The sequence below is a fragment of the Morone saxatilis genome, unplaced genomic scaffold, assembly GCF_004916995.1.
Source record: "Morone saxatilis isolate NCDOM2014 unplaced genomic scaffold, NCSU_SB_2.0 Contig5, whole genome shotgun sequence".
Lineage (NCBI taxonomy): Eukaryota > Metazoa > Chordata > Actinopteri > Moronidae > Morone > Morone saxatilis.
In genome coordinates, this window is record NW_023340095.1 from 23,808,779 (window position 1) to 23,826,019 (window position 17,241).

The following is a 17,241-nucleotide window of genomic DNA, read 5'->3' on the forward strand; positions in this document are numbered from 1 at the left end:
ACGGGTTAGCCGTTAGCTCTCCGGCTGCAGAGGTTCAGGCTATTGATTGGTTATTGATTGGTGTTAATAAAGCCGAAGCAGAAGCAATGGTCAGTTTGAACATCAGCTGTTTCCCAGCAGGAACCTTGTCACTGGTGTGAAGTTTTTCCCTGCAGCCACATGGAGTCACTTCCTGTCTGTTCGCGCGTCAAACACACCGCTAATGAAACGCTGCGCCGTGATTGGACGATGCTTTCAGGGTCAGGGTGTAATCATTAGCTCATTAATAAAGAGCTATTCAATTATTATTAAGTATATTGAGTATTAATAACATGTATGAATGTATGTGAAGGATGTTACCTGTGCAGCTGAGGGGACGATGAGTCCAGGTCCAGACACCTTGGAGTCCAGGTCCAGACACATGTAGAGACCAGGTCCAGACATATGTTACGACCCAGCTAGGAATGGGGAAGCAACATAAAACAAGGTGTCGGGCGGACAGGTACGGCTCAAATCAATAACATATATCAATCCAATCGATCCGATCCACAGTAAAAGTACTAATATTTAAATAAAGTGCTAATACTTAGATAATAAAGTAGTAATAATAAAGTAGTGGTAATGAAATAAAGTAAAAGTACTCTGTTACAAGTGAAATGCTACAGAAATAGACATATTAGCACTTTTAATAACATTTGACTTTTATTTGACCTGATGGATTCAGAACAAACTATGCAAAAAGTCATGAATTTTATTTCTAATCTGAACAAAATTATAAATGCAACACTTTTGTTTTTGCCCCCATTCATCATGAGCTGAACTCAAAGATCTAAGACTTTCTCTATGTACACAAAAGGCCCAGTATTGTTCACAAATTGTTTTCAAAAATCTGTGTTAGTGAGCAATCTTCTCCTTGCTGAGATATTCATCCACCTCACAAGTGTTGGCATATCATGATGCTGATCAGACAGCATGGAGTATTGCACAGGTGTGCCCTTAGGCTTGGCCACAATAAAAGGCCACTCGAAAATGTGCAGTTTCACTGTATTGGGGGGTTGGGGGGTCCGGAAACAGTCAGTATTCTGGGTGTGACCACCATTTTGCTCACGCAGTGCAACACATCCTCTCGCATTAGAGTTGATCAGGTTGTTGATTGTGGCCTGGTGGAATGTTGGTCCACTCCTCTTCTAATGGCTGTGTGAAGTTGCTGGATATTGGCAGGACCTGGAACACGCTGTCGTTATACGCCGATCCAGAGCCATCCCAAACATGCTCAATGGGTGACATGTCTGCGGTGAGTGATGCTGGCCATGCAAGAAACTGGGATGTTTCAGCTTCCAGGAATTGTGTATCAGATCCTTGCAACATGGGGCGTGCATGTTCATATGCTGCCAACATGAGGTGATGGTCTGTGGATGAATGGACAACAATGGGCCTCAGGATCTTGTCAGGTATCTCTGTGCATTCAAAATGCCATCAATAAAATGCACCTGTGTTCGTTGTCCATAACACACGCCTGCCCATACCATAACCCACCGCCACCATGGCCACTCGATCCACAACGTTGAATCAGCAAACCGCTCACCCACACGACGCCCATACCGCTGTCTGCATCTGCTGTACAGTGAAAACCGGGATTCATCCGTGAACAGAACACCTCTCCAAAGTGCAGACGCCATCGAATGTGAGCATTTGCCCACTCAAGTCGGTTACGACGACGAACTGCAGTCAGGTCGAGACCCCGATGAGGACGACGAGCATGCAGATGAGCTTCCCTGTCCAAAGTGCCAGACGCCATCGAATGTGCAGAAATTCTTTGGTTATGCAAACCGATTGTTGCAGCAGCTGTCCGGGTGGCTGGTCTCAGACGATCTTGGAGGTGAAGATGCTGGATGTGGAGGTCCTGGGCTGGTGTGGTTACACGTGGTCTGCGGTTGTGAGGCCGGTTGGATGTACTGCCAAATTCTCTGAAACGCCTTTGGAGACGGCTTATGGTAGAGAAATGAACATTCAATTCACATGAGCTGAACTCAAAGATCTAAGACTTTCTCTATGTACACAAAAGGCCTATTTCTCTCAAATATTGTTCACAAATTTTCAAAATCTGTGTTAGTGAGCACTTCTTCTTTGCTGGAGATAATCCATCCACCTCACAGGTGTGGCAATCAAGATGCTGATCAGACAGCATGGGTATTGCACAGGTGTGCCTTAGGCTGGCCACAATAAAAGGCCACTCGAAAATGTGCAGTTTCACTGTATTGGGGGTTGGGGGGGGTCCGGAAACCAGTCAGTATTCTGGTGTGACCACCATTTGCTCACGCAGTGCAACACATCTCCTTCGCATAGAGTTGATCAGGTTGTTGATTGTGGCCTTGTGGAATGTTGGTTCCACTCCTCTTATAATGGCTGTGTGAAGTTGCTGGATATTGGCAGGACCTGGAACACGCTGTCGTATAACCTGATCCAGAGCCATCCCAAACATGCTTAAATGGGTGACATGTCCGCGGTGAGTATGCTGGCCATGCAAGAATGTGGGATGTTTCAGCTTCCAGGAATTGTGTACAGATCCTTGCAACATGGGCCATGCATTATCATGCTGCAACATGAGGTGATGGTCGTGAATGAATGGCACAACAATGGGCCTCAGGATCTGTCACGGTATCTCTGTGCATTCAAAATGCCATCAATAAAATGCACCTGTGTTCGTTGTCCATAACACACGCCTGCCCATACCATAACCCCACCGCAACATGGGCCACTCGATCCACAACGTTGAGCAAAAACCGCTCCCACACAACACGCCATACACGCTGTCTGCCATCTCCCTGTACAGTGAAAACCGGGATTCATTCGTGAAAGCAAAGTGCCAGACGCCATCGAATGTGAGCATTTGCCCACTCAAGTTGGGTTACGACAGACGAACTGCAGTCAGGTCGAGACCCCTGATGAGGACGAAGAGCATGCAAAAGAGCTTCCCTGAGACGGTTCCTGAAGTTTGTGCATGATGAATGGGGGCAAAAACAAAAGTGTTGCGTTTATAATTTTGTTCAGTGTATATATGAGCAATCCAGCCATGCAGAATTATAATTTGTGTTTTATGGAATTAACAGTGTAAACTAAACCCTGAAATTCTGCTAGCTCTCTCCCTCCCAGCAAATTATAAAAATGCATCAGTAGCTAAGAATCATATAGTGGCTAAGGAGTGTGTGATGCAGGAGGTAACACCGTCCAGTGACAGACTGACAAACTAGTAGAAAGTAGTTGCTTCGCATATTTATAACAAAATATGTAGAATCTGGAATCAGAACTCTACAGATAGATCATTTCCCGCTATGTGATTGTGAGTCGGTCCATGGCTCCAACGACTCACTTAGCAGAGCATGCCGTTCAAATATATATTTTATTAGATACAGGCATGTTATTGTTTGGATACTGCAGGGATTTCAGCCTCAGAAGGTGACAGGAGGGAGGAGGATAGATTAAATGAGGGAAGAGATGGAAGAAGCAGCCAAGAGATGGGAGGTTCTGACCTGATGGTGACGTTGGCACACTGAGCAAGTCTGCGTCCTGCACTCTTCAGTCCAGTGTAGATCTGTCCCATCTCTATTGCCCCTTCCAGGCCAACCACCTCCAACAGCTGGTCACTGAAGTCTGGATGGAGAGGGTTACAGAGAGAGACAGAAACAGAAAGACATGTTATGAGTTCATTTGCAGGCACTTTGCCTGACCAAACTCAAAAATAGAGGTACAAGAGAAGGTACATTTTTTTACTGAAAAGTAACACTGACACACTGAAAAACGTCTGACAGTTTATGATACATATTTGTACCAATTATTCCTGTAAATTACTAAAATGAGTTAAGGTGGTTGCTTGAGTCACGTATAATTGACCTAGATATGCTAAGTGCTGGGCTCATGTATGTTGAAAAGACAAAAGCAACATCCATATAGTCACATTTTAAGTTAGCTAACCAATGATTGATGTGTATTAGCTAGCTTGTTAGTGTGTTGCTAGCTTTCAGATATAACTAGTTAGCTAGTTAACGATTTATGTACATTATCTAGCTAGTGTGCTAGTGTTTAGCTAACATTAGCTAGCTAACTTAAGATGTGAATACATAGGCCTATATGTTACCTTTATCTTTTAACATCTTCAAAATGTGGTCTTTTCAACATACAGTAGACGAGCGTGGCACATAGCATATCTAACTATCCAGCCATCAAAACATGTATGTTACGTTAATTCTCCAGTCAGTGCCCATGACCAGATCTGGAGTTTATCCCTGGGCTCAGCTTAGTTTAAACCTTACTTAACTTTACTTTAAACATAACTGAACAAATGATAATTAGCAAATATGGAAAAGCTAAAGCTCATTGTCATAGTCAGTAATATGGGGTATAAACACATTCTTGCTGACCAGAGGAGGAGAATTTTGGACTATGACCTTCTTTGGCGTGTGTTCAACTTTTGAACTGCTGGCAGAGGGTGAAGCTGACAGACTGAGGCATAAAAATACTCTCTGAGGTCTGCTTGCACTTTTGGCCGGTAGTGTCCTGTGAATGTCTTGTGTGTGTGTGTGTGTATATGTACTGAATTTGAGTTTGTACTTTTTAAGGTATGCGTCAAACAAAGCATCTGCTGTTTAAGCTTACCCCTAATTAAGATTTATTTAAAAAGACAACTAATGAATGTGTTCTTGTTGTGGTTGGTTAGATTGCCCCTACATAGGATGAAGGTGGGATTAAGCAGCATCAAAGAAAGAGGTAGCACTCCAAATGTATCATTATTCCCTAATGATTTGAAGATATATTAATCATATTGGCCATTTGGGGGATTTAATTGTACTTTTTAAAGGTACTTAAAAAGCCTCTTTTGCTGCTCAATGCTCTTCTATGTTCACCAGGTAGTCTCTAATCGTGTCTATCTGCTGTTTGTTACTGAGCAGGTAGTGCACAGTGAGTTTTTGGAGCCAAAAAGAAGCAGTAAGAGCAGTGAGAGTGAACCAAAACAGTAAAGTTGCAGCCGGGCAGCTAAACAATGAGCTGAAATTCACAATCAAGCTCCATAAAGTCGGGGGGGGGGGCTGCAGCTTTAGCTGACGATTCCCTGTAGGTTCATCAACGTGAGTCACCCTTTTTGTCACACTGTTTCCACATTGTCATATGATATGAACATTGTTGCAAGACTGGAGAGGTAGACTGTGACATGCACACACACACGACAATGTTTGTGGGACTTTCAGCTGCTTAAATAAAGGAATGCACATATGAGAAGAGTTGCTCACTGTAGTTCTCAGTGTCAAACATTTTAACAGATCATACCTCCTCTTTATCTTCTATTACTAATTTCCCTTTGTGTTCTCTCTCTGTTTGAAAAGTGTGACGCCTAATAGTCAATATTTACAGACATGATCTGAAAGGTCACTGATGATGTCATTTGACATTTTACTTTCAATACACTTTATCTCACACACAACTTAATATGATTGAGAAATGATGTCCTTGTATGGCCCCTGCAACTTCACAGGTTTTTACAGAATGCTTTGTGAAATGAATTATTACAGAGAAATCTGACAAATGTTCCGTCTTCACAGCAGGCGTGATAATTTGTGAGGTGCGACAGCAGAATCCAATCTCATACCCGCTCATACGAATGTGTTGGCGGCAGTTCGTCTACGCTAATTAACTGTGGTTGTGCGCAGATCCCATCTTTTCCCAACATGGTGCCAGGATCCGAGCTGCACGAGCTGACCAGGCCGACAAAGACTACTACGAGACAACCACTAGATCTTCCCGTTATTCTTACTCTGTTTATTCTGAACATTTTACAATGTGGTCTGGTGCTTCACACAAAAATAGACCCTGAATTGAGTCAAAATCTCTGCCTTTGTAACCTATTCTCCATGGCTAATCATGCAGGTTAGTGTAGTACTCTGGGAGTTGATTAACTTTACTCAGACAGGCTGCTGAATACCTAAACAGTCCTTTCTCATGCATGCAAAAAGCACTGGGTTTCCCCTTATTGCTTTTCTGACATCTTAAAATGTCAAAAAAATCATCTTACAAGGAAGAGAGAATGACCACTCTGAACGTACCCATCCATTTCATTCTGCGATTATTCTTATGATTACATGTTCCAAATGTTAACAGCAGAAAAGGCACAAAGACTAGAAAAGACAGAGGATCTAGATAAATATAAAGGCAGAGTTGACTTGATTTAATGTCTCTAGCAGAGGTTGCTTCAGTGCAGCAGAAAAGAAAGAGAGCCTGTAAGAGGCGCCCAGGGAACCAGTCAAACCATTCCCCGAGGGTGTCGATCCTCCATCCCGCCCAGACAAGCTCCAACTGGCAGTGCTGCCTGTTGTGACTGGAGCCACAGGCTGTTTCAGTGTAAACAACTATAATAATTTCCCAATGTCGTCAGACCTCGCTAACCTTGCTGGCTTTGTTTTCAAACTGCAAACAGGAAACTGTTGTGTGTTTTCGGTTTGCTCTGGAGAGGAAATGTGCTCTGCAAGAGCCTGATGCAACACAGGGCCCAGGAAAAGCCTAGGTTGTGACTTTTCACTTTTGATGTAAAATGTAAATGTAAAAAAAAATGTACATATGCAGTGTTCTGCTAGTTACTATTACTTTACTTATTACTGCCTGCCAACAGTAATTAGTTACACTAGTAGTTAAATAACTTTTCTGCTACTTCCCAAAAAAGTAATTGTAATATTATTACTGAAATCTATTAGTATTTAGTTACACTACTAGTTACTGGGGAAAGTGATATTATTACCAGTAATAACTGCCCAACACTGTACAAACAATGTGTCATAATTACAAAGACCATCTACATCTGTTTTTCTTATCCTATGCTTATTCCTTTAAAGTACCAGTGTGTAGGATTACGTGGCATCAAGTTCCAACTAACTCTGGACTGACTGCTCGCGTCTATATTTGAGAATGGCCTGTGAAGTGTGTAGGAGAAACTATGGTGGCCACGAAAGGAGAGCCAGTGTTTAGTTTGTCCTTTCTGGGCTACTGTAGAAACATGGCAGTTAAAGATGGTGGACTTCATAGAAGAGGACCCGCTGTCTGTAGATATAAACAGCTCATTTTAAGGTGACAAAAACACAATGATTCCTATATTCAGGTGATTATACACTAATGAATGTGAATTTTAAACACTGGACCTTTAACAAACCCATATGAACTGTAATAATGGACTTTTAAAAAACAAATAATCTCTTGATTAGTTTAGAAAATTGACCATTGCTTTCCCTTCATCAATTATTCTCACTGTGGTCAAAATCAAACTGTGTCAAGCAGCTGGTAAACATATGTTATAACATAATGGTGAATATATTAGTTATAGTTTGTTTTTGTTTACATGTATAAAAACATGATGTGTGACATTTGGAAAGTGCTGCCATTTCGTGCCTGACTTCAGGGATGATCAAGGTTTACATGGGAATAAGTGTGCTGTTGCTGAGTCACTGGCATTTTAATATTTCAGATGACAATTTGAAAGAAAATGTCATTGCAGAGTGAAGAACAAAAGGCTGTACTTCACTTTGGTCGGTCCTCCTAAGAATTACATGCTCAGGGCACATGCATTAGTAGAGAAGCGCACGTGAAGAAGAGAAATAAAATGCATCCACTTATGCTTCATTACATGATCATCTTCAGTAATTGTGCATGAATGTAACAATTATTTTCCAGTTGCTATAGAATTGGTATAGCACTATTACAATGCAACAAGGCTCAACTGCACCATCAGCCCGGCAGGATGTGGCCAGCAGTAGCCAGTGACACTGACAGCGACTGCACTGAAAGTGACATCATTGTCAACCCTTGGCTGTGAACTTATTGCTGTTGATGCGGTCAATGACTTTCTCAAATCCGTAACGCTGTGCTAGCGTAGCTAATGCAAACTAGCCTACACTCAATGACTAACTTTTAATCTTGAAACTTGTATTTTGTTGATCACTTAAGGGAACCAGAAACAAGCTGTGAACACAATATTGACTTTTTATTACCATTTAAAGGATAGGAGGATCTATTGCAGAAATAGAATATAATATTCATAGGTATGTTTTCATTGTTTGTATATCCAACCTGAATATAAGGAATCGTTGTGTTTTTTTACCTTAGAATGAGCTGTTTTTATCTACAGACGCTATGGGTTGCCTTCTGTGGGATCCACCATGTTGAACCATCATGTCTCTGATCATGTCTCTGGTTTGTCCCTTCTCCCCAGAAGGGACAAACCAAACCCTTTTGTGCTTTTCGCGACTACCGTAGTTTCTCCTACACTTCACAGCCCGTTCTTATTCCCTGGTCATCAAATACAGATAATTTAAAACGTCATGGCTAGATGCCACTAAATCACTGGACCTTTAAGTTGTTATGGTAAACTATTGGTCTTTAACTCCTGATCTGGATCTTAAGCTACTAAATGGTCCACTTTCTTCACAAGCTGCTCTCTAACTGTGTCTGTCTGCCATTTGGTGCTGGGGACGTGATGTACAGTGGATTTATCAGAGCTGAGTTGGACTGTAAACCTGGCTGATGAGAGCTGGTGAGGTTGAAGCAAAACAATAAAGCTCTGGGCATTAAAAATAAAAGTATGAGATTAAATTCTCTATAGAGCTGAGGGGTAATTCAGAGTTAGGTGATCATTCTCTGCAATTTTACCACTACAAGTGAGCTCTTTCACATTGCATATAGTCATTTAACCCACTGATAATGTGAAAATATTGATAAGTGCAGCTTTAAGTGTATATATCCCAATTTAAAGACTTCACATTTCCACTGATACAGTTTAACATAAAACCATTTATTTATTTAGTTCCAAAAGAATTAACCCCCCCCCCCACAGTTTCATAAAAGGCCCTAATTTCCAGAAAAAATACTCAGGACATGATCTCAGTGTCCTAAATGGCAGCTACAATCCTGATCACGTTTGCTGTCCTGCGTCAGAAACAGAAATGACTCTTTAGCCTGCATGCTATTGCACACACACAAATTTACCATATGCATTTGTGTGCCTCTGCAGAGCTTTCCAGGAAATAATTATAATAGGATTGGGCATCCATTAAGAGAAAACTGGACAGTTGGAGACTGAGGGATCAAGAAGGGAGGGGGGGGACTAGTGAGACAATGGACACACATGACAGATGGGAATTAAAAGGGAGGCTGGATGTAAAGATGTACACAGCCTCATTTGAAAAACAGGGAGTGTGACGTGGTCTTATACTGCTCGGTTTGAAGAAAGAAGAGGTGATACATTTCAGTGTGTGTTGATATGTCCTATTTTTGAATTTTAAAACCATACCAGTGATATATCTTTTCCTGTTGTACTATTAAATAAATCCCCCTCCTGCGCACACCCACCTATACATCTCTACTTCCTCCAAACACCAAAAATGGGCATGCCGTCCTGCCCGTGTCCCAGTGTGAGAGCCTGATGGCAGAATAGCCCACTGTGCTGGTTCTCACCTCACTGATGATTCCCGCCTCATCAGATCTCTGCGCCTTTTGACTCTCAGGCAACCAGCACTGTTACTTCTCAGTGAGGTAGAGCTAAGAATAGAATAGAACAGCCTCTTACATAACGCAGCCACGGTGCATTCTGGGATGGGATGGCATTGCTTTGCCAAGCATCGGGCAAGCGAGAGTCGTCACTGCTGTGCTGCACTATTTTCTCTGCTGTGCAGGCAAGTCATTTAAAATTCATCCATTATTCTAAAAATCCTGCTTTACAAAGTGAGTCCTCAGAATATTTCTAAATACATTATTCCAGAATAAACTCTTCAACTGATATTTAAATATTCAGAATTGTTTAATCAAATACTAGATAAATAAAATATAGATTATTTATAATTTAAACCTAAAATATAAACATATATAAGTATGAAACTAAATGTAGAAAGAGGAAAATGAAAAAATAAATTAAAGGATAAGGGGGGACTATGTTCTATATTTTAGTATTTTCAACAAATCCTGTTAAAAGAGCAAAATAATTATTCCAGCACTCAGTACTTTCTGACTTCCCTAATTCATATCTGCTCTGAAAAATGACTTGTTTTGTGTTCTCCTTTGAGACAAAAAATCATGGTTTCATTATGGCGCCCCCTAGTTTTGCATTAATTTGTTTCCATTAGTGTATAATCACCTTTAAAAAAATATTTGTCTTAATTTTATCGTTTTATTATTTTTATGAACCACCATGTTTCTACAATACCCCAGAACAGAGATAGATAAGTCTGTTAACATTTTTTGCACGCTCTGCGGCCAACATAGTTTCTCCCTCATGCATTGAAAGAAAGGGTTGCAATCTGCAATCTGTATACCAGTAGATGCACTAAATACTGCACATTGGTGCAATACATTAAAAAAACATGCTGACAATATGTTTGTAAAACAAATAAAAAAGGATGAATAAATGTGATTTCAGGTGTACAAACTGGTCACAAATGACATTTTTGTAGACTAAATACTTTATTGGCCTGAATGGTATCTGGAAATTATGTTTGAAAAAGTGGGAGTTGTATTGTATTCAAGGACACTGACATTGTCATAACATCAGATATTCTTTTTTAATGTAAACAGCACTGGTGTAAGACCAGTTCCTGCAGAAAGTTTCGTATCTAGCAGGTTTCTTCCAGTCCGTTTATTGCATTTGTGCTAGAGTCAGGCAGACTAAGTTAAGTTTAGTTTGATACTTGTTGATACTGGATACTCATTTCAACTGAGTACTTGACAATCCGTGTAAATAGTGCATTTGTTGGAAACTATTTTCAATCACAGATTAATAGACTTTTGGTGCTCTGGTGAATATCTGCTGCACCCTGACGGAGTATGTGGGATCACATAAAGATAACCCAGAGTGCCCATGTTTATTGTGATAAAAGAACAGATCACTAAACAACAATAAAGCTCTATGGCATGGAGGAATATCAGACTTTTACTACACACATAGGACTTGTTATTGTCACCATTTATTGCTGGTTTTGGTCTTTTCATGACATTTGTTGACATTAAGAAAAATACAGAACAGTCCTTAAAATTTTGTGATGAGTTATTTATAACAACCCCTCAATTAGGAACTGAAAGGAACGGTGGCAGCTTTCATTGTGCGATAGCTTGAGGTGTCGGGCTATAATTACAAGCAGGCATATTTGTGTATCCGTCCTCCGCCCACTTGCCCTCCCTCCCCAAACGGCCTGTTATTGTCTCAGGGTGGCCAGAGTCATGGCAGATGGTCAAGAGGAACTGCAGCTCACCTCGCCAGCCCCAACGGAGGTAAAGGTACGGGGGAGAGCACTTGGCCATTTGACAAAGAACACTATGTTACTATAAAACAGTACAAAAATACACCACACACACCAAATCCTTGCATGGACTGCAAGCACCCAGATGGTAAAATTTTGCTTCTATATTTTAGTCACAGATATGTCCAGAAACAAATTATCATGGGAGAAAAACAATCATGGGAAAGAACTCATTATTCTGATTTTAAAGAAGCTTTAAGAAATGTCTCATCATTATTTCCATTCCCATCCTGTTTGAAAGTGACTGGGCTCATTCATCATTCATTAACTTTGAGTAAATGTTTGACTGGAAGGTCATCCACTCTCCCACCATCCACTGAGAGCAACTTCGCAGCTTCATACAGGATCTATTTCCAGCCACACAGACCGGTAGGGGCGAATCAAAGTAATTATAGTCTGCTGTTTCTGTTGTGTGAGAAGAAAACAATATGCAGTCTCTGGATGTGATCGGCCTAATATAGCCTCCTTCATGGTGTGTCACAGCTTGACTGTTGGTGGGGAGGGTGGGCAGGGGTTTGTGGACCTTGGGAAGCAGGGAAGGAGGAGCAAGAGAAAGCAAGGTGAGGGGAGGGAAGGGAAAGAGCTTGGGGGGAGTGATGAGTGGAAGAGGAAGAGTCAGACAGGCAGCGAAAGAAAACAAATGAGTCATGGGAGGAGAGCAGTGGGAACCTGGTCAGAACATACCTGAAATAGCAGGGTTCTCAAAAACAGCACCAATGTACTGCCAATGTTGAGCATATGATTTGAAAATGTGTCATCAATTCCTCTTTACGAGTTGAAAAAGAATTCACATTGCTAATTACTCATTAGTTAGCCCAGCTCCATCAAAGGCACTTTCCAACAATGCTAAAGCTACAAGGGGTGCAGGGGTGGAGACACTTTACTTTATTGGAAATAAACAAGACATTGTGGTTTAACACTCATAGCGATATACTGGTCGTCAACAGCTAGCTTTACTCTGTGACTGCTAGCAATAGCAAGTAACTAGATAACTTTTTTTCAGGAAAACGTGTAAAAAACTACCATTTCAAATTCAGTAATTACTTTACAGTTACTAAACCCAGGCAGGCTCACAAACCCCACGTTTCAATCTCTGTATCTCTATAGACTAGTGGCTGCTACATGCACTTTATTTATGTGCATCCTTTCCAGTTACATCCACAACAGGAAGTCGAGGAAATCTGATCCAGGAGCAGGGAGGAAATAAACAGGGGAGGGGAGAGATGGTGCAGAGATAAAATTTGAGGAGGAGCATGGTGATGGGATGGGCGGACACCGGGGCCTTCATACGTGAATCCTGTTCCTGTCAGCAGCTCCGGCTCTCACTGTGTTTTCCTCTGCTCCTCTGACTGCTATCCATCTTCACCCAGCTGACAAGAATGGACTTTTGACCTTACAAATTTAGACAGGTTGACTTTTTTCTCTTCACCACAGCACATTTGGAACCCTTAAGCTTAACGTCCACTCTAAGGTTTGCTTTGTCCTATCTACTGAATGTAAGTTACACCTTGAAGTCAGAACAAAAGGCACACTGGAAGATGAGTTAAAAACTCAGGATTCAATGTGTTCAAAGTGCAATGCTTGTTCAAAGCAAAAAATAAATAAATAAATTGATTGCTTAAAAAAATAGGAACAAGTTAATGCAAAACTGAACACAAACTGAAACTTTAACTCTTTACAAACATGCATGTCTGTATGGTTAATACAATATGCTGCTGATAAATAAACATGGATTGCACTTTCCAGTGGCTGTGCAAATTGTGCAGAAAAAATATAATATAATAATTCTGTTCAGTGAAGCCTTCACAGCACTTAGGCAGGTGCTTTCTTCCAGTTTAAGGACTGTTGTTTAAAGAGGGCAATGGATTCTGTTAAAATTTCAACTCAATGACGCAAGTGACTGTATTACATTTTACCCAATTATATGTTACTATAGGCTGTCTCTGTGCGTCTGTCCATGCAGAACACAAACCAGCAGCAGCAGAAACACAGTGACTCAGAGGACTGAAGTTTCATCACTGAGGTCAGAGTTGCCTGGGGCGTCTTTCACTCACTCTGGGTAACCCTGGCTGATTGCATTATCTTCAGCAAAATGATCTAAAAGCTTTAGTTTATTGCACCAGAGAAAGCAACTGCCATAAACAATTAGTTATATGATAAACATGCAGGCACGCATACACACTGGCAGAAGCACGTACGTACATACACATACACGCAGAAACTAAGGCACACAAATGCCTACCTTGCATGGAGATGAACAGTTTCTCTCTGAAACTAGAGCACTCACCCCTGAGCCAAACAGCATTAGCAGGAGAAGCTAATTTAATAAGGGTTAAATCCTGAGGGACAACTCTGGAGCACAAAGATTCCATCACACACATTCTACATCCAAGTAGTTTGTTGTGTAGTTGTATTGGACTGGATTCAACTGTAAGGTTTTTCAAATACCTTAGCTCCAGCAAATATTCTTTTCATTATTAATTAAGCAGGTGATTGATTTTCAATTGGATAATTAAATAAAAAGACAAAAAAGAGCACTACAAGTTCTTACAGCCAAAGAGAATTAAATGATTGTTCTGACCAATAAACAGACCAAAACCTGAAGTCATTTTAGAAAAGCCTTAAGTAGGTAATCGTTTTCATTTTTCCTTCATAAATAACTTAAATGAATATACAATTATATACAAATTTGATCCACTGATTAATAATAGAGTGCTGCAGGAATGAGTCTTAAAACCTGGAACTGAGTTAGCATTTTGGCACCTCCGGTTCCCTCGTCTTAAAATCAAAGAGGTTTTTTGAATTGGTTTTGCTTAGATGCCCGATTGCATTTACGTTTCAAAAATCATCAAAAGTGGTGTTCATTTGTGAAGAATCTCTTGCTAAACAAAACTCATGTGTATCATAAACCTTTGTTCACCACAGAACTTATTTTCTGCAATAATCCAAAATCCAATTTAAAAATCCCATTGTCCTGTTGTTGACTAAGCTAACTTCCAGGTTGGCCTACAGATACGTCATCCCTTACTTCATTGAGTAACCTTTTCACATACACATTTATTCCAAAACAACACCACCACAAACTAAGGCCTTCAAGTTTTCACAAAGGTATTGTATAGTACAGGGCTGTTGGATTGTACTACAGTGTACAGGGGTTTGTGGTCAGCCTGTGTAAGAAGATGATGAAAATCCCTTCAAGTGAGGACAGTTTGTTAGTCTTCACTTCTTTAAGAGGCTATTTTAGGATTATGTCTTGGATTTAGGTCAAGAGTTAAGACTGAAGACTTACAACATGAATGTTAATGGCTGCAAAGGCTCTTACACGTAAAGTGATATAAACTTGCGTGTCTGCTTGTGTGTACAGTGCAGTGTGTAGAATCTGCTCTGGGTTGTGTGGCTATAAATAGATGAGCATTGGGACTGAACAGTCCTGTGAAGACAGAACCTTTGGATGGAACTGAGAGAGGACAGGGCAGCAGAACAGGACGTGGGGCCAACAGTTAATGGGGCCTCAAAGGTAACCACATGGTGGTGCGAACTGTACTCTACTGTACTGTACTGTGTACGTTTTCAACGGATGGTATGCTAAAAAGAGCATAATTTTTACTCCCTAGTATGGATCAAGCTCCAAGAAATACTGGATCTTACAATACCCATAATGCACATTTTATTATACCTTCCTTGCCTCCTAACTGTCTACATCTTTCAAACTCCATGTTCAAGTTTATAAGCCCAGGCTTTCTGTTAAAGGTTATGTATACGACATTCACTTGCTGCTAGATGTTGCACTAGAGCACCAGCATCTCAGACTAAAAAAAACGGCTACGGACAACCAGACTCCACTGACAAAACCAGTAATTATAAAAAGCTTGGATAATTGTAAAACACACTTCAAACAGGACTGAAACAAAATGAAACTCACGCAAATAAGTCTTATATTGTCCACTGACAGGATCAGATTGTTATTCTGACTGACAACATAATGGAAAGGATCCCTACAGAGATAGATAGATTTTGTTGAACCAGCAACAGCCGTAATATCTCTGTCCAGTTTTAATTTTATCTCACATATCATTGTAACATCGCAACTTCATTCATGTGGTCACAAACAATATAAAACACTTTAAAACAGTCTTTTTTTAGTCTTTCCACTGTTTCAACAATCGACAACTCTGGTTTGGTTGAAAGAAATCCTTAATTAAACTACATACATGAGAAAAACTGCATTTTTAGTTGGTCTACTCAGTTGCACAGCCAGACGGACTATGTAAACGAACCACAGACAGGCTGGGAAAGCAACACAGGCAAAGGGAGTGTGACATCTGCTCAAGACACCATGAGTGCACTGTATCTTTACATGGCAAATAGTTGTTGTTGTTGCTGTTATATTAATGTTTTAAACCTCATATAACCTTTAAAAGTTATATAATAACCCTGATCTCAGACTTTAGGAAGCTCCTTTCAGAGCTACAGGAGACTTTACAGGTTGACTTGAACTCCTCTGGATGAGTAAACTGAACTTCATGTGCACAATCAATGAATTTAACCTTTAAGATTATTGAAACTTACAAAGACTAGATATCCCCCACATATATAAACAATTTCCACCAACAGACAAGAGATTTCTTGTGTCTTAACAGTCACTAAAGGAGCACATATTGAACAACACGCTGGATGACAGGTGGACTGATTAGAAATGCATCACAAAGGGCTCCCAAAATCCAGCAAGAAACCCAAATTCTTGCCTGTTTCTGTACTAAAACAAAAACACACTCCATCCAAAACTGTCTGGGTTGCCAATTTATGATGCAGTTCGCATGGAAAAGACAAAGAAGCTTGGGAAACATCTATATTTAAAAGCAGATTCAGTTAGGCAGTTGTTTTTCTCATACTGCCATATTACTGAGAGACAACAAAGTTGTTTATTTCCTGAGAAATATACTCCCATGCACCATTTTTCTATTTCCAAATATGCTAGCTAGGGTTGGTTATGTGTTTCAGAAACATTTTTATTATATTTGTTGAAATTTACTTTTCATTCCATCAGAAATCAATAAATTAAATATGGTCTCATTTGCTGTTTCAGTCTGTAATAAGCCAATCCAATAATTTCATTGGAGATGAAATGATTGGAGGGCCTATCTACCTTCCTGCTCGTTCACTCATAGCCCCCTTCCCGACATTCTAGCAGGACATGGTTGGTACCAATGGATGCGTTAGGGACTAAACAGAAAACAACTGAGTGATGGTGGATGACAACAGCATGTGATCTGAGGCTCAGTTCACAATGAATGGCTGTTTCATCTCCAGTGTTTGTCAGTAAGTCTGAAAAATGCATACTGTGAACTTGATGAACTGAATAAGAAAATAATTCTCACTCACATCATGCATTTGGCTATTTTACATTTCACCCACTACGTGAAGTTAACTGGACTTAAAATGAAGACTGCATCAACTATAAACACATACGACTGACAGTAGCCAATATGAGTCATCCCTATTTCTCCTTACGCTATAGTTTCTTTCACTATGTCCTTCTACCGTCTGTTGCTCTTCCTCTCCTTCAGCCTTTACTTCTGTATAACCGCGATGTCTCCATGGAAACAAGGTTTAGTTCAGTCAGCAGAGACGTAGAGATAAAGTGAAGTGAGAGAGACAAAAGTGGGATGGACAGAGAAAACCTTGGTGGAAGCACAGAGCGGGTTATCTGTTTGTGGACATCAAATGAAGGCTCACACAGCAGCTGGAAGTAACTCGTCCTGGAGTATAGCTTTATTATAAAAACTTAAAGTGGTAAAACCGAACAGTTAAGAGCATAAATAGGGATAAACTATTTTATCTAAATTTGAATGGCTTTTTTTTATATACACTTTCCCCATGATTGAATTTTAAATCCATTTTTGTTCAATTGACAGCTATTTATTTGAATTTTCTGATT

The 17,241-nt window shown here is 40.3% G+C and overlaps 1 protein-coding gene across 1 annotated transcript in view; it reads right to left on the bottom strand.

The window, feature by feature from the left end:
- The window catches only part of LOC118339579 (diacylglycerol kinase beta), a gene marked incomplete in the record, with an annotated part of 127,149 nt that overhangs the window by 7,534 nt on the left and 102,374 nt on the right, over nt 1-17,241 (bottom strand). The window contains 1 exon segment of the mRNA XM_035677291.1: nt 3,510-3,630. Coding sequence (XP_035533184.1) covers nt 3,510-3,630 — 121 coding nt within the window.